The sequence below is a fragment of the Pongo pygmaeus genome, chromosome X (genome assembly GCF_028885625.2).
Source record: "Pongo pygmaeus isolate AG05252 chromosome X, NHGRI_mPonPyg2-v2.0_pri, whole genome shotgun sequence".
NCBI lineage: Eukaryota > Metazoa > Chordata > Mammalia > Primates > Hominidae > Pongo > Pongo pygmaeus.
In genome coordinates, this window is record NC_072396.2 from 100706462 (window position 1) to 100724917 (window position 18456).

At 35.6% G+C, this 18456-nt stretch overlaps 1 protein-coding gene across 5 annotated transcripts in view; it reads left to right on the plus strand.

Moving 5' to 3' along the window:
• DIAPH2 (diaphanous related formin 2) overlaps positions 1-18456 on the plus strand; it is a 908418-nt gene that overhangs the window by 66321 nt on the left and 823641 nt on the right. For 3 of the 5 annotated variants that reach the window (XM_054470847.2, XM_054470850.2, XM_054470848.2), the window contains 2 exons: positions 7010-7114; positions 11947-11967. In XM_054470847.2, coding sequence (XP_054326822.1) covers positions 7010-7114; positions 11947-11967 — 126 coding nt within the window. The remainder of the gene's footprint in view (positions 1-7009; positions 7115-11946; positions 11968-18456) is intronic. The other 2 variants (XM_054470849.2, XM_054470851.2) reach the window with 1 other exon arrangement.

Sequence of the window (18456 nt, forward strand, 5' to 3'; positions counted from 1 at the left end):
TGACAAAGAAATGTACTTCAGCTTCCTGCCATGTTGTTTTGCATGGATTGTTTCAGCTGCTTTTACCAAGTGTTTCTCTAATGCCATGGTACCTTTTGTCAGTTGTTATTAAAGAAAATTCACGAGAAGCTTCTAAACACATATCATTAAGTTTACAAAGTATTGCTAAGGTACTGGATTTGAGTATAACATTCTAATTATTGCGGAGAAAAATGACGAATGACTGAGAATTGAAGAATGAATGAATGAGAATACAAATGAATGAATAGGCAGCTGGTTCAACTTTTGACCTTCTCATTTGATCCTATTCTTATATGGCTTCTCAGTAATAACTTTAACAATATAATGTTTGCTGAAGTGAAGGAATTTGTCTATAATAGGAAATTGTATCATGGCATATGAGAAGCATAAAAAAAATGGCTTAGTATTTACAAATGTGGCTTTAAAAACATTATAGGCTGGGCACGGTGGCTCAAGCCTGTAATTCCAGCACTTTGGGAGGCCAAGGCAGGCAGATCACGAGGTCAGGAGATCGAGACCATCCTGGCTAACACGGTGAAACCCAGTCTCTACTAAAAATACAAAAAATTAGCCGAGCGTGGTGGCGGGCACCTGTAGTCCCAGCTACTCGGGAGGCTGAGGCAGGAGAATGGTGTGAACCTGGGAGGCGGAGCTTGCAGTGAGCCTAGATCTCGCCACTGCACTCCAGCCCGGGTGAAAGAGTGAGACTGTGTTTCAAAAAAAATAATAATAAAGAAAAAATAATAAAAATAACATTATAAATGGTCAACTAGACTTCAAACAGTGTTTTTTAAAACCACAAAATACTATATTTTTTCTCATGTATTATAGATACATCAAATGTTAAACATGCTAAAAGCTTGCTTTTGTTTTGAATACCATAAGAAATCAGTATGTTTAGAAATAGTCTCATATTCAATTACGCTGTTTAGAGTTAATATTGAATATGAATATTGCTCTATTTAGCTTATTATGGTATTATGGATCTGGAGTTAATGATTTGGAAGTGTTAGCTGCCTAATTGGTAGAATGTATCTTATTTCTATAGAACAAAATGAGTCATTATGGTCTCTTCACATGAATGATACTCATTTCCAATCAACCTATGTAGCAAATTTATAAGTATAAAAAACTGTTGCTGATTCTAAAGCTAGTTAATATATTTAAAGAAAAGGTCTTAAATATCACATTGGTTCAACAAATATTTATTAAATGTTTACTGCATTCCAGGAATTATGCTCTTTGCTAGGAGTACAAAGATAAGTAAGTTCCTATTCTCAGCTTCAAGTTTAGAAGAGATAGATTTATCACATAATTTCAATGTAAGTGACACATAAAGAATTAATATGGAAGAATAGGATAAGGGTAATTATTTTCAAATCAGGTGCTTTAGGAGAAGTCTTCCTGAAAAATTAGTGGTTGAGCATAGTCTTGAAGTATAATAGCCAGATGTGAATTTGGAGGGGGCAAGGATGGGCATTAACAGATGGAGAGGATGGTAAAGATGACCACATTTCAGGCAGGGAGAACAGCATCATGAGCAAAATAATGAGTGTGTAACAACACAGTTTATGTAGCAAAACTACAAGCAACGTAACATTATTAAAACATAAGGGGTAAGATGAAAAGCGGTTAAAAGGCTGAGGTTGGGAGGTGATAACGCTAATAGCTAGCATTCTTTGAAAGCTAGTTAATATACACCAGGCTTGTCATGCATGATCACACCCAGTCTTGACAACATTCCTCTGAGGTGTATAATCTTACATTGCTCTTATTGTCCTGCCTGCCTCCCTACAAAATAATTCTGTGATGGCATGATATCAGCAGTGTGTGCTGAATGGGTACACGGTAATGTAGAAATGTCACTGGAAGCAGAGAAACTCTCTACCTAGAGACTGCCATAAGTGATGCTACCACACTCTTAGGCCAGGCTGTGAAGTATACAAATACAGACACTTAATCTTGTCAGCGTTCCAGAGTTGATTCTACTTGGAGGTTGTGGATTGATGATAACCACATTTACAGGAGACTGAAATTTAACCAGATTTTTTTTAGGCAATAGAGACATAGCCCAGCATATGTGAGCAGAACATAGGGATTTTGATGAAAACAAAAACAATATGAGTCAGCAGAATGATGTACTTGGCCAGCAAGATAATAAAATCAAGAGGGTGAATTAATAGAGGTATAAGTATTTCAAGGTGAGGAAGGTGGACATTCTTTCCTTCCTTGCATTTGTTAAACCACAGAGTATTTGAGAGAGAGAGAGATGTGGACACCAACCCATGTTACATGAAGATAAGTTGAGTACTTTAGCCTGAAAGAAGGAATGTGGTCTTCAAATAACATTTATGTGGCTCTTGAATTAATTTCTTTCTGGCCAATCTGACATTTCTTCTTAGTTCGACTCTTATCTCTAGTCACTTAAATTACTTCAGCCCAAATTATTGAATGTAAGAAAAATCCACTCTGGCAGGTTTAAATAGAATATAATTTTAGAGGATATTAGGTAGTTCTTGAATTAACAGAGTTGCAGAAACAGGCTCTAGATAACATTATAGGACTAACTTCCAGAACCACACAACTGAAATACAGTTCCAATTAAGGAGCTCTTATCCCAGAACCATTTGATCAAAATGTCTTAATGAAAAAGACACAGTTAATGCCATCAGTTCTGTAATAACATCACCTCTGTTGCCACCTACATCAGCAGAATGGATGGCCTATTTGTGGCCTGCTTCCTCACATAGTTCACTTCTAAATCTACACCTCCTATACTTGCATATTATTGGTGGAGACTAAGCCACATGCCTGCACTCTAGTTAAAGGGGAGACTGACAAATGTAGTTTTTATGGATTCTACCTTTGTCAGGTGGGACTGACAATGTGAGGATGTATTAAATTGTAGAGGGTATGTTCAAGTGATGTTGAGCAGCAAAAAATGACACATGACCACTAGAGTTTCCTGACCAGTCTCCTTCCTTCCAGTCAGATTTTTTTCATCCTTTGAGACCCACAACCTGGTGAAGACTTCTCTGACCTTTCCATCTGCCCTGTGTTTCCAAAGAATCTGATACATGCCTCAGTTAGAATTATTTACTACTAGACCATAAATTATTTATTCAACAAACATATATAGCATTTACTAAGTATCAGGCATTGTTCTAAGTGCTTTATAAATAATATTTAATTTGAGTATAAAAACAGTCTACCAGATTAGATAGCCTAGCATAGTTTCTGGTGTGTAGTATGTGTTCAGTAAATAAGTGATTCAGAATTTTAAAAGTAGAGAAGAAAAAAGGTCATGCCACCCACCTTAACACACATTATTTTGTTGTCCATATTTCATGTCCAGTCATTGAAGGAAAAATTTGGCAAAAATTAAACTACCCTAAGATGAGTGGGGCTGTCTGAGGAGGTAGGGAGTACACTGTCAGTTGAAATAGATACATGCGCTGGGTGTGGTGGCCCACGCTTGTAATCCCAGCACTTTAGGAGGCTGAGGCGGGTGGATCACTTGAGGCCAGGAGCTTGAGACCACCCCGACCAACATGGCGAAACCCTATCTCTAAAAATACAAAAAAATTAGCTGGGTGTGGTGGTGCGTGCCTGTAATCCCAGCTACTTGGGAGGCTGAGGCAGGAGAATCGCTTGAACTTGGGAAGCGGAGGTTGCAGTGAGCCGAGATCAGGCCACTGCACTCCACCCTGGGCAACAGAGCAAGTCTCCACCTCAAAAAAAAAAAAAAAAAAGGAAATAGATACAGAACATAGATGAGCATCTGTGGACCACATTATAAGTGCTATCCAACCTAGTTTCTGTGATTCTACTTTGATTCAACAATGCCAGAGCCTATGAGAGAGAGAGGAAAAAGATGTCTTCTGCCTTCTAGTAAGTCATTAACAAGTAAAATATCCAAATGAGAAATAACATTAGATAGAAAAGTGGGGATAGAGACAGTGATCCAGGTAATTAGGAAGAGAGGTCATGTATATATACACAAAATTTATAGGTATTGACTATGAATGAGTCATCATAGGAGTTGCTGCGGTGGTTGCAAATATAGATTTTTGCTGTCAACAAAGTCACTATTCAATAGATAGATGCAATTTGTCTACTTTTGAGGATTGTCTTCCACATTCTCACATATGCATCTTTAAAATAACTTTGATGCCAGGAGTGGTGGTTCACGCCTGTAATCCCGGCACTTTGGGAGGTTGAGGTGGGCAGATCATGAGATCAGGAGATCGAGATCATCCTGGCTAATGCAGTGAAACCCCATCTCTACTAAAAATACAAAAAATTAGCCGGGCATGGTGGCGGGCGCCTGTAGTCCCAGCTACTCGGGAGGCTGAGGCAGGAGAATCACTTGAACCTGGGAGGCGGAGCTTGCAGTGAGCTGAGATCGTGCCACTGCACTCCAGCCTGGGCGACAGAGGGAAACTCCGTCTCAAAAAATAAAATAAAATAAAATAACATTGGACATTGATACTGTTCTTTGCCAATTAGTTTACTTTATCAAAAAAAAAAAAATAGAATGCTCAGAATTTCTGTAAGAGTAAAGGGACAAAAATATTGATTTTTTTTTTTTTTTTTTAGATATGATTCACATACCATAAAGTTAACCCCTTTACAATGTGCTCTTTTTTTTCTTTTTCTTTCTTTCTTCCTTCCTTTCTTTTTTTCTTATTTCTTTCTTTTTTTTTTTTTTTGGAGACAGGGTCTTGCTCAGATTTCCAGGCTGGAGTGCAGTGCCAGGAACACAGCTCACTGCAACCTCCACCTCCTGGTCTCAAGCGACCCTCCTGCCTCAGCCTCCCAAGTAGCTGGGACTGCAGGTGCACACCACCACGTCCAGCTAATTTTTTTAAAGTTTTTGTAGAAGCGAGGTCTTGCCATGTTGCCCAGGCTGGTCTCACCTGGGCTCAAGTGATCTTCCTTCTTGGGCCTCCCAAAGTGCTAGGATTATAGTCGTGAGCCACTGTGCATTGCCAAATTCATAGTTTTTTTTTTGGTATATTCAAAGAGTGTGAAACTAGCACAACAACTTTGAGAACAGTTGTATCACCCCATAAAGAAACACCATATCCATAATCAGTCAGAATCCAAACTCCCTCCTCTTCTCCCCTGGCCCTGGCAACCTCTAATTTATTTTTTGTCCCTATAAATTTGCCTATTTGGGACATTTAATATGAATAGAATCATAGAATATATGGTCTTTTATAATGCTTCTTTCACTTAGCATAATATGATTTCAAGATTCATCCAGGTTATAGCATGTATCAGCACTTCATTCCTTTTTAGAGCTGAATAATATTTCATTGTATGATATGCCACATTTTGTTTATCCATTCATCAATTGATGGATGTTTGGATTTTTTCTACTCCTTGGCTATTATCGATAATGCTGCTATGAACATTCGTGTGCAAGTTTTTGTATGGACATATGTTTTCATTTTGCTTAGGTATGTAAACTGGGTCATATGGTAGATAAATCTGTTTAACTTTTGGAGGAACTGCCAGACTGTTTTCCAAAGTGGTTGTATCATTTCTCTTTCCCACCAGCAATGTGTGAGGGTTCCAATTTTTTCAATTCATTGCCAACATTTATTATTTTCTTCTTTTTTTCCAGCTATCTTAGTAGAAGTGAAGTAGTATCTCATTGTGGTTTTGATTTGCATTTCCCTAATGACGAATGATGTTGAATATATTTTCCTGTGCTTATTGGCCATTTGTATATCTTTTTTTTTTTTTTTTTTTTTTTTGTTGAGATGGAGTCTTGCTCTGTCACCCAGGCTGGAGTGCAGTGGTGTGATCTCAACTCACTGCAAGCTCTGCCTCCTGGGTTTACGCCATTCTCCTGCCTCAGCTTCCCGAGTAGCTGGGACTACAGGCACCCACCACCACGCCCGGCTAATTTGTTGTATTTCTAGTAGAGATGGGGTTTCACCGTGTTAGCCAGGATGGTCTTGATCTCCTGACCTCGTGATCCACCCGCCTCGGCCTCCCAAAGTGCTGGGATTACAGGCGTGAGCCACCGTGCCTGGCCTGTATATCTTCTTTAGAAAAATGTCTATTCAAGTGTTTTACTCATTTGTTACTGGACTCTTGTCTTTTTATTATTGAGTTGTAAAAGTTCTTTGTATATCTGGGTACACATCTATATCAGACATATGATTTGTAACCATTTTCACCTATTCTGTAGATTGACTTTTCATTTGGTGTTGCATTTTGAAGCACAGTCATTTCCAACTTGGTTTTGTGACCCTGTCAAGGGTGTCTTCCTATGTCACAAGGATTACCATGAATTTCAAAATGAAGAAAAACAATTTGTCTAATCAAAGTGTTATAAGTGTATATATCACAAAATAAAGGTAGATTTCCAACTGAATTAAAGTTTATTGAACCTCAAAACAATGTGTTCTTGTAACTGAATACTTTTCCTTCTAATCAGTGACATTTATTACCGCAATACAGCTAACTTTCTGCTTTTTTTTCTTTTCCAAATCCAACAACTTCTTGTGAACTTTCTTCAGTGACATATTATAGATATATAGACCCTGCCAAGTTGCAAATTATATTTGCTTTCCCAGGTAATAACGATCCTAAGGGAGCATATGCCAAACAGCATTTTGTGTGTGTGTTTGCTATCAAGATAAATAAAGAGCTTTGTTAGCATAGGTATCATGTATATCTATGTTATAAACTGCCAATTTATTCTGTGGAATAGTTTTAAAAATACTTTTTTCTTTCTGCTCAGTAGTTGGCTAGGTAGAGATGTGAACCATGAATACATGGTACAATTTACACAAAACTGTGGTATCTAGAGTGAAAAATAATAGCGAAGTATCCCAAAAAAGGATTTTTGACATTAGTCACCACATGAATTAGTATTTTAAGACATAGAAATTATTAATGTTTATTAATCACTTTTGAAGCTCTTAAGTGGAAATTTATCTATGCTCACAGTAAATGTTATTTCTTACAGGAGGACATGAACCTTAACGAAGAAAAAAAAGCTCCTTTACGAAACAAAGACTTTACCACCAAACGTGAGATGGTTGTCCAGTATATTTCTGCCACTGCCAAATCTGTAAGTAGGGAGATTTTTCTAGCACCAAGAGAATGAGCAATGAGCTTAGCATCATTCTACTTAAAAATAAACAAACCTCAGCTCTTCAGATTACCTCTTTGTACTCATATAGACTGTTCAGAAAACAATTTATATATGTTACACATTTAGTATTAAATATATATTTTTAAACTATTCATCATTAGAAATGGGGTGTTTCCATTATTACAAGCAAGACAAAGGATACAAAGCTCTGAGGTAATCCAGTCCAGTCCTGAGCTTTTGTGTACATACTAAAAATCGACTGCATTTTGCAGATATTCCGCTCAAAATGTGGTTTGTTAGATGAAAATTTCGGATTTTGAAGAAGGTACAACTTAGTATAGTCACAGCTTAAGTTTACATTAAAGCTACATGTCTGGTGTCTACTTGCATGAAACTTTTAGCAGTATTTTTTAATTCGCAGTTAGCTTTTTTCATAATTTTATATGATGCAAACTAAGCTGCCTCATAATTGCTATTGTATAGCTTCATTTAATGTAAAGGATGTCACCTAATAGGAGCTTTAATCAAATCTGTTTGTGAGTCCCAAGCCTTGAAAGTAAAGTTCATTGAAAGGACTTATTATTAGGAAACTTCGCGTTTTAGTGGAGTATTTTGCTCTGTTCACTTCCTAATGCACTTCCAAATATAGTTTTAAGCTTTGATTTTTTTTTTTTTGTAAGAAAAAATTGTATTTTTGAAATAGCAAAATGCATCTTTTACATTTCTGTAAAGAAAAAGCTTTTAATACCTAGAGTTCATAAAATCACTGTATGTGTATATGTGTGTATATATATGTATACACACACAGTGATATCTTGTGTGTATACATATGTGTGTACACACACGTACACTATTTAGGTCATGTGTTTTAAATTTCACAAGTTGACCATTGCAGAAAACAAGTCTTCATTGAAAAAATATATTCTAAAGTTATTTGGCTATCCTATTAATGCTATTTCAGTACAGCAATTCCAGTGGCAATTACTAATGCATTTTGCCGTGAATTCTACTATTGTATTGATTCTATATTGCACTTGAAACAAGCTAAATCTGAATGCTGAACTATTTAAACATGACACATTGCAGCTCCACCATAGCAGAGCAACAGCATGTTTTTTAATTTGCTTCTGGTATCCAAGGGCAGAAATATGTTTCAAGTGATAAGTGAAATTTGCCATGAGCGTCGTTTTCAATAGAATTAGGTGATGCATAGGGTTTTACTTTGAAATTCTGATGAATCTCTTCTCATTTTTGCACTCAAGTTATTGTTCACCGTAAAATGCTTTAGGAAATGCAGGATGTACATTCAATGTTATTTTTCAAATACCTAAAGGCTGATACACTAGTAAATCTATATGACTGAATCAGAGTGCAAAGTACAGATAATAACATATGAATAATCATGTGGTGGTTTTAACGATAACATTTTGTTAGAGTCTCTGGCTCATTTGTTGTTGTTTGTGTAAGTGGGACTGACTATGATGATTATATGAAACTCTTATTCCTTGACCTTTTGATTATTACATGATTTCTGTGCAGAACTTGTTTTCATTTATTCTCATATTATTTCCTCTTCAAGTGACCAAAGAAATGCACACTTCAAGTTATATACTGATTTTTCAGATTAAAATGCAAAAAATTGGATAAATATTAGATGAGCTCACTTGAATTTCATTATTCAAAAGATGGAAATTCAATGTTCCTCAAAAGACATGAAAATTCTATGTTTAAGGCATTAGCCTCAACATCAGAACTACTTAATGGCCCTTATTTGTTTCATTCAGTGTACATATGAGCACCTGAACTATGCACAGCACTTTGATAAGATTTCCAGGATTATACATATTTTTGCTAATATTTTTTGTGGGCCAGATACTATGATGGAAGAAAGCCTGTTGACAAGCATTTTTGAAGCTTTCTCATCTTGGAAAGACATTAATTCGTACTATGTTTTCTATCATTAAAACCACAAAAATTAGTTATGTAATTTCCTTTTGAAGGTGAGAGGGTTGGCCTTCAGTGACAAACAATAATCTAATCTTTTGACCTTTTCATTATCACAACACTAAAGCTTGCATTTAGAGTAGACATGATAGTTACCACTACTTTATGAAAATGCTTTCTAGTTAGTCACAGCTTTCATCTTGAGGTAGCAAAGTTAAGAGCTAGAGTCCCTGGTGGAAAAATGTTTTATAGTCACATGTAAAACATGTGAGAATTGTAGTTAAATTTAAACATAAATCGTACATTTTCCCTGTTTAACACCTGCATTAATCATTTTGTATGGGATCTAAAACCAAATTTTAGATAGAAATGTCTATCATGCTCCTGGGTTCCTGAGTAAGGACATAAAAGTAAAATGAAGCTATACACCAATATGTGGTCAAAACTTGTTTCTAAAGCAAACAAGAGTCTTTTGTTGTATAATTAACTTCGCTAAAATTAGCATGGAAAAGGAGACTATAAAGGAAACCATAAGATAATAATAAAAACTATTGCTTAGTTTTGTCTTCTTGAAGTCCCATAATAGAGAATGTTAAATTGTGTGAATGTTAAAGGAAAAAGTTTGAATAACTCTGTCCATGATGAATGAACTTTAAATAGAGGGATGGAGAAGAACCTTCTTTCTGCATTTTATCCTCCATTGTTCATTGCAGGAAGCGTAGTTATGGATCTGACGTAGGGTAATAGGAATATGTAGATAATTTGACCACAAATAACCTGGAAGAGTCTATATTTTCAAAACACCAGCATATGTTTTCAGAAAATGGAAAACCAAGCTTTGTTAATATTGCAAAAGTTGTCCCACCAATTGGTAATTCTGAAACAATATGTTGGTAATTTAGAGGGGATCTCACGGGCACTTAACAGCACATATAGACATTTATGAGGAAAAGTTATTCACCGAAGTCCCAACATTAGTTTGTCAAATGCCAGTGTCATTCCTAGAATGTTAAGGGATTGGTTTATTTTGAATTTAAATCATAATCTTTGAAATTTTAAAATATGTAAAGTTATATTTTTTAAGACATGTGAACCATTGAGAGGCAACATTGGTTTTTTTTTTTTTTTTTAATCTCAGTAGGAAATAATTTAAAATAGTGATGCCAGCTACATCTGCAGATTTGTTAGACTGACCTGTATAATGAGGAGTTAAAAGTTGCAGTATATCTATATGTGTATGTGTATACATGTATTATGGTTTTGCTTTTGTCATTATCAGATACTCTTTCAGGTCTTTTCCAGGTATGATCTGGATATGATCAAACAGTTGAACCCAGACATGGCCAAAATATTTTCTCTTAGCTTCTGTTGGGTACTAAATCTTATCTATTGCTGTTTGTGCTTTAGCTAAATGCGGTTATTTTGCAATGCAAATGAATCATTAAATGGGCCATATTCTGGTTGTTTCACTGAGTATAGACCTGCTTTAATTGTTAACGCAGGCTCACATTCTTTTGTTAGTCTCATGTCTGTGCTAAATAAACAAGGGACAAATACGACCTCTGTCTTTTTGGTGGGAGGAAATAATTGAGGTCAATAGCATATCTTTTAATTCAGAAGACTGTTAATGGCACCAAAGAGGCTTTTATTCAACTAAATAATCACTGCTTGTAAATAGTCTACTGAATGAATATTTAAGAAAGCTGCTTCTCTATTCTGAGATTCATGGATTCTTCTGAAATAATTTACTTGGAAACTGTCGTCATTTTGTATTTTATGATATCCTTTTCAACATAGGATTCTTACTGGGGTTTCAGTTAAATTTGATTTTTATTTTTAAAGCACTAGCTGAAAAATAGAACACATTTTGATAATAACTGCTATCGGATTAATGGTTTTGTATTGTGGCTTAGCTGTTTTTTGGACACTGCTTGATATTCAAGTGTGGGAATCTGATAACAGTGATTTGATTTATATTTGGATTTTTGCATAAAATTATGTTTAGGACTATGAGTTTACTTCCTGCTTTCTTAAACACAATTCTGCCTCTCAGAAATTCTTTTATCACTTATCCATTAGGAAAGCTCAGTTGGAGCTGCAATTTTTGAACTATTTCCTCCTTCTGAACATGTGCATGTTTAGATGTGAAATGCATCTTTGTCTTCACATTATGTAGAAAATTCTGATCTTATAATAGAAATGCTAGGATTACCTAGAAAACTAGAATAATAAGTAATCTATCTTTTTTATAATTTTCAAGTATAATATAAAACAGTATTATACATCTTAAATTTATAACAATAAAAAATATTTGTTTTCAACCTAAAGTTTACTTCTGAACTTAATGCATGACTTTAAATGTAACATTTATATACTAAAATACCTTAATAGTATACCTGCCATAAGAAGGTGTACTATTTCAACCTTGATAGTATACCTGCCATAAGAAGGAAAGAAAAGGCAATATTGGAAAAAACAAAATTTCTATTGATAATTTTTTCAGGGACTATGAGCTGGTAAAAAAAATCTGATGCCTGATTACACTTAACATTGCATAACTTGATATTTAGATTATACTATATGAGAAGCCCATTATAGTACATTTAAAAAATCCTCAAATAGTAATTATCACTTATTTGAGAATCCTTATTCTGTAGACTTTACACATTTTTAAAACATAGTAGAAATTAATATTGATGTATCTATTTTAGCCTGTATATCTAAAGTATCAAAAATATAAATAGGGTTAGCTATTTACTAATTTACTAAACACTTAACCTCTGTGAAAAGCTTCTGACTACTAATATTGTTGCTGTTTGTTTTTTTTTACACCATAACCACTCTTCGTTGACCACTGCATGCAGATAGTTGGAAGTAAAGTTACGGTGAGTACAAAAGATGTGTTTTACCCTTAGATATGAATTTGTGGTTTTGTAAATTGTGATTTTTGCTTGTAGTATTTTATATGTTTGGTTCTTTTGGTATATATTTTACCAAAGCAGTGAGATGAATATTATGATCAGGTGATTAGAATTTAGCCTGGGCAAGTATTTTTTCTGTGGTTTTTGGGAGATGTTTTAGAACTAGAATATGCTTGTATATTTTATCTTAGAAGTTTTCACCTTTTTTTTTTTTTGGAATTATGCCTGTGTCAGTCTTTATGATTCTGATGAAATTGTATGTTTTACCTCAATTTATCAGGAGGAGAATCCTAAAATGTTGGTTTATGCTAACAGGAATTCTTATTAAAATATGTCACTTTGATTTCAGTATCACTGAGCACATAGAGTAATGAAAACAACCCTTTCCATGCAGTCGGGAGGCCTGGGTGCTTGTCTTTGTTGGATGCTACTAATCAGCTTTGCTACTTTGGGCAAGTCATGTAATTTCTCTGGGGCTCAATTATTAAATGGATAAATTGAAATGATTAGCTCAAATTATCTTTTAAGGTTCTTTCCGTGGCTGTCATTTAAAGGTTTTATATTCAAGGCACTATATTTCAGTGCTATAATTACATGATACACTATTACATAACACGCCCAAAGTGGCCTGTACTGTGATTGAGAGCTGTTTGTAATTACCTTATCTTCATGACTAAGCACTCTCTAGAGAACAGGGTGGTAGGAAATGTTATCTTTAACATCACCGAGTACTGAGGTATCTAGAATAGTGAACGTATTTGTTTGTGTTGCTTTTAAAAATTGATTCCTTCTTTTCATTATCTTACTCTTCTTTTTTTAAAATTCACGAGACATCTGGGGGAAAAGCCATCATCCTTTCAGGATAATTTTAAAAATCGAATATTTATTTAGTGCTTATTACATGCCAAGAATTATTCTAGGTGCACTGATGACTGGAAAATAAGAATGAGATAGGACCTAGTTGATATGTGTTGAAATAATCAAACCTTAAATTATGCATGCTGACTATAAATGTAATAGGAATTCATAAGTAGGAGAGAGAAGTAAGGTTGGAGTAATTAGAGAAAAATCTGTGTAAATTTCTGCACTTAAATTGGGCTTTCAGGGAATAATTAGTTATGATGGCTGGGGTTTGGCTAGGGAGGAGAGACTGTGGAGAAACTCTCAGATTCTGGAAGTAATATTAAATGCAAAGGCCTGAAGAGAACCAAACCATGTGTGTGGAGGCAGAGAAGAGGGAAGTGAGAGATGAGGTTGACTTTGTTGAAACAAAGAATGTATATTGGAAAGAGTAAAAAATCAAGTTGAAGGATGGTCTTGAAGTCCAGGCGGCAAATTATAAATTAGTTTGAGCAAGGAGGTAACATGATGGAAGCAGTGTTTAAGAAAAATAAATTCGATAGGTGGATAGGCTGGATTAGGCTAATGGTTCTCAAACTGGAAAGTACATGAAAATGCAAATTTTGTCCTGCTCCAAGAAGATTGTGATTCAGGTGGCCTGGGATATGGCCAAGAAATTTGCGTTTTTATCTAGCACCTCCAGAGATTCTGTTAAGGTAGTCTGAGAAGTATACTTCACACTTTAAGAAGTACTGGATTCTGATAGAGAGACTTATTCGGGAAGCTACCTAGGAGATTTTTGAGTGATTCAGTGAGGACTTGTATTAAAGTCCTCACTTTGAGGCTAGGTGGGGTTAAATAACGAGTTTGGGGAGATAAGAGATTTTTAGCTTATTTTAATAAGGGCTGGAAGCAGCCTGTATTTCTAGTCTTGGTACCAACTCTCTCCCCTAATTACCCACACTGTTACTTCCTTAGTTCAGACTGTCATCATTTAACACCCCTGTGATTGCAGTAGCCTACCAAGCAGTCTCCTTGTCTTCAGTCTCTCACCCACCCATGCATATTCTACACTGTTACCAGATATCTTGCTCCAGCAGTACCCTCTTATCTGTGGTTTCATTTTCTGTTTCAGTTACCTGAGGTGCAGCACAATAATACATTTTGAGAGAGAGAGACCATATTCACATATTTTTTTTTTTTTTTGATAAAGGGTCTAACTCTGTTGCCCAGGCTGGAGTGCAGTGGCATGATCTTGGCTCACTGCATCCTTGATCTCCCGGGCTCAAGCCATCCTCCCACCTTAGCCTCCAGAATAGCTGGGACTACAGGTGTGCACCACCATGCCCAGCTAATTTTTGTATTTTTTTGTAGAGATGGGGTTTTGCCATGTTGCCCAGGCTGGTCTCAAAGTCCTGAGCTCAAGCGATCCGCCTGCCCTGGCCTCTTAAAGTGCTGGGATTACAGGCTTGAGCCACCACATCCAGTCCACATAATTCTATTATAGTATATTGTTATAATTTTTCTATTTTATTAGCTATTGTTAATTTCTTACTGTGCCTAATTTATAAATTAAATGTTATAGGTTTATATGCATAGGAAAAAGCATACTATATCTAGAGTTTCAAAACTATCCACAGTTTTAGGCATCCACTGGGTGTCTTGGGGCATACCTCCTGTGGATAAGGAGAGACTACTGTATTTCCCTCCTCAAAACATTCAAATGGCTCCCTGTTGTCCTTTGTGATCTCATCCCTGCTTGCTTCTCTAGTTTCATCTCCAGCGTCATTCTTACTGGTACCTGTCTTCTATCTGCATAGGAACACTTGGCAATTCCTTCATGCCTTATTCTTTAATACCTTTAAATCAAGCATGTTCTATTTTTTGGAGCTGGAGTGCCATTTTCTTCTTTAGTGTGTCCACCAAGCTCCTAAATATCCATCAAGATTAAGCTTCCTGTCAGTCTTAGAAGAAGCTGTCCTAGGTAACTCCTTCCTTCCCATAGCACCATGTTTATAGCTCTATTGTTATATTTAACATATTTTATTATAATAAATCATTTATATGTTCTTTTTCCACAATGTACACAGCTTCTGTGTTCTAGAAACTAGGTCTAATGGGGAAGACAGACAGGTAAACAGAATAAAGATAGGACCTGAAGATGCAATATAGTAAAATGGCAGGCCAGCAGGCTATATGTAGTGTGTATATGTATATGTGTGTGTATATATATATATATATATATATATATACATACATACATATATATTTCCTAGAGTGTTTTGAAAAACAGTATAATGAGTTACATGTTTTGATCCACAATGTAAACTATTTCATACCCATTGTCTTATCTGTGACCTCCTCACATTTGAGTTTGCAAATCCTGCTATAAAGGGAAGAAACTATAGGAATTAGCTTCTAGAGGAAATGATTAGGGGTTTGTTCTAGAGTTTAGGTGGGACGGTTGTCTTAAGGAAGAAATGTTTTTTGTTTGTTTTTTTTTTTCTGCAACTAAAGGGAATAAGAAAACAATATGTAAGATCACTGGTGAAAACCAGGTACAAAAGGGCTTTTGCATCATGGTCTCAATCTTCAACAGATGGAGAGGTTTATTTATTGATAAAAAGGGCAGGTAGGAAATTTATAGAGGTGTTTCAAAAAGAAATTCTAGAATAATCACTTTAAGTATTGCAGTTGCCCAGAGATTACATACATTGGTCCCAAAATGAGTGATATGAAAGCTAGATTGAAATCCGACAGATGGAATATGTAATGAACTAGGAGGTCGGCATGGGCCTGTTTGCGTTTGTCTAACCAATGCTGATTAGAAGCAGAAATGGAGGCATTTGAGGCCCTCCTGATCTTGAGCTACCATCAGTCTTTACTTTTCACTATTCTATATAAATTGTACTTTAAAAGTCAAGCTAGGAAACTGCCTGTTACCTGAACAAAACCACCCCCTTAGCCTCAGGCAGTATTGCTTCTGACTTTGCTCAAGGGATCTTTTTTGTGTAGAATGTTTTCTTTCCTTTGTCAACATTCTAGCCATCCTCCACAGCTCTTCCGTGAAGCCTATCTTGATCTTGATCCGCTCTCCCATTTCCACCTACAGTAATATATCTGAACTTCTATAGCACTTCATTTTTAACTCTTAGTGAGTCACTCTTAACTTTATCTTATAGTTCCTGTTTCTTTATATATTCCTTAAGGGCTACACCTATTTTACTTTATGCCTGTAGTAATTTATATCCTTGAATAATACTGTCTCACATACTATGAGTATTTGTATATCCACGATACAGACTCTATGAAGGAAGGCAAATTTTAATAGCAATCATGGGTTTAGAGGCAAATGGACCTGGTTTCAGATTCTGTCTCTGCTATCCAAGGTCACATATTAGCTGTGTGACCTTGGATAATTTACTTCTCTGAATCTCAGTCTTTTCATTGATAAAATGAAGAGAATAATACTAAATTTGTGATATTTTTGAAGTATATTGTTTATGTTTAATATATTTAACATGTAAAGAATCTTGCAAATAGTAGGTCTGAATTACATTTTTGTTAAATGTCTTGAATTCTACAAAATGCTTGATATGAAAGACATAAAACATAAAGACTACATGGTAAAATGAGATAAGACTGAGCTGCCTTTTTTTGTTGTTCAGTGTTCAAGATGTTTGCTATTTGAAGATTTAAAGGGAAAAATGGGATTTATTCTGGGTCAAGAATGGTGGGAAGGATTCAACTGGATGCTGGAAGGAGAATGTTTTGCCTGTTTATTGGAAGCTATTTGTTATATGGTGTGGATTATTGCTGGGCTTTGAGGAAAAAAGTAAAATCGTATATGATCTCAAGTTAATATTGACAAGATTATTTTAAAGATTTAATAAAATAGTTGAGGATTTGGTATAGATACTGTCTGTGATGGGAAATGATAAAATATCTTTCTGGTAGATGTCTAGAAATAGCAAAGAGAATTTGGAGTAGGGAAGAGATAAAACTGAATTACTTTTTTCAATGGCTTCTCGTTCTAAATAACTGTTGCAGAATTTTGTGAAGCAAAATAAATTGTTTTTATTATTTAGTAACAATGCATGAAACAGATTTAGAAAACAGCTAAAATGATTGATTTGATTTCACTGCGAGCCAGGAATAATTTATCCACAGGTAGAAAAATAAGCATTCTTCTGTGACAAAAAGTAAGAATTGATATGATTACATATGAGAGTTGGAAAATAGCAAGCATTGTAATGACCAGACCTTATAATTTTAAATAAGAGGTAATTTAATAAGTTGGCAGCAGCAACGGCTTTTTGGGAAAGCATTTGTCTCTGCATCAGAAGAGCCTGAGTTTGAATCCTGATTCACTACTCATTCGTTCCCTGTGGCCTTGTAAACCTCTTTAGACTCAGTTTCGTTCCTTTCTTGAACACAAAGTTACTGGGTACTTATTAGTGCCAGGCATTATTCTAGGTGCTGGAATGATGAACCATACAGATAATGTCTTCATGGAACTTACATTCAAGATGAGGAAACAGACAATATGACACATATAAAATATAATGCAGGTAAGCGCTATTAGAGAAAGCAGAAAGTGATTGGGGTGTGGTATTTTAGATAGGCGAGCTCTTTGGGCAAATGACATTTGAAAGGAGACCTGAATGAAAATGGGAAGAGCCATGCAAATATCTAGGAAAGAGAGAACATCAAGTGCAAAGGCCTTGAGGCAGGAGTGTGCTTGGAGTATCTGAAGGAATAGCAGAGGTCACTGTGCATGGAGTTGGGTGAACAAGGGAAAGTATGGGGGTATTTAATCCCAAGAGTTAGGGTGACTAAAAACATATGTTAAGCATAGTTAGTGGGTTGTTAATTTGGAAAGGTAGGTTCCGGTCATTTTAGGAGAGAGATTTTGAAGAATTGTCACATTAATAGCCAGCCAGGAGCCCTGGAAGGGTTTGAACCGGGGAACGACAAAATCCAAGGTGTATTTGGGGAAGATAAAGGTAGCAGTGGAAATTGGAGAGGTTAGATATAAGGGCAAGGAGATCAAGCTGGGGGTTGTTGCTGTAGTTTAAGTAATAAGGGTGCTGAACTGGAGTGTGGTTAGTAGGAAGTAAATGGAGGGTGTAGATGAGAGACAGAGACTGTGGAAGTAAAATATCCCAGCCTCAGCAAATGATTTTAAAAGGGCAGAAGAGATGTATGAATCAATAATGACTGAAATTTCAAGCATGGGTGACCAAAATGACTTGAGCATTCATAGAGTAGTCAGGGACAAGACCGAGTTTGGAGTAAAAGAAGATTGAGTTCAGTTAGATACGTTAATCAGGGAGAAATTACTAGAATCACAATAGCAGAAGTAAAGGTATCACCATGCAAGAACATTTATTTAGCTCTTACAGCATTAGCAGTATAATTTTATAATTTGGTTCTCTGTTTCTAACTACTGCTTTTACCATTTTAAATGTACTCTCTGTATATTGTTGCTGAATATGTTGCTGATCATTCTAATAACATTTACCTGCTTAAAAGCTGAAGCCTGAATATCTTTACTAGGTATTGAAGGCCAAGTATACTTGTAGATGATTCAGTGGACCAAGATAGAGAAGA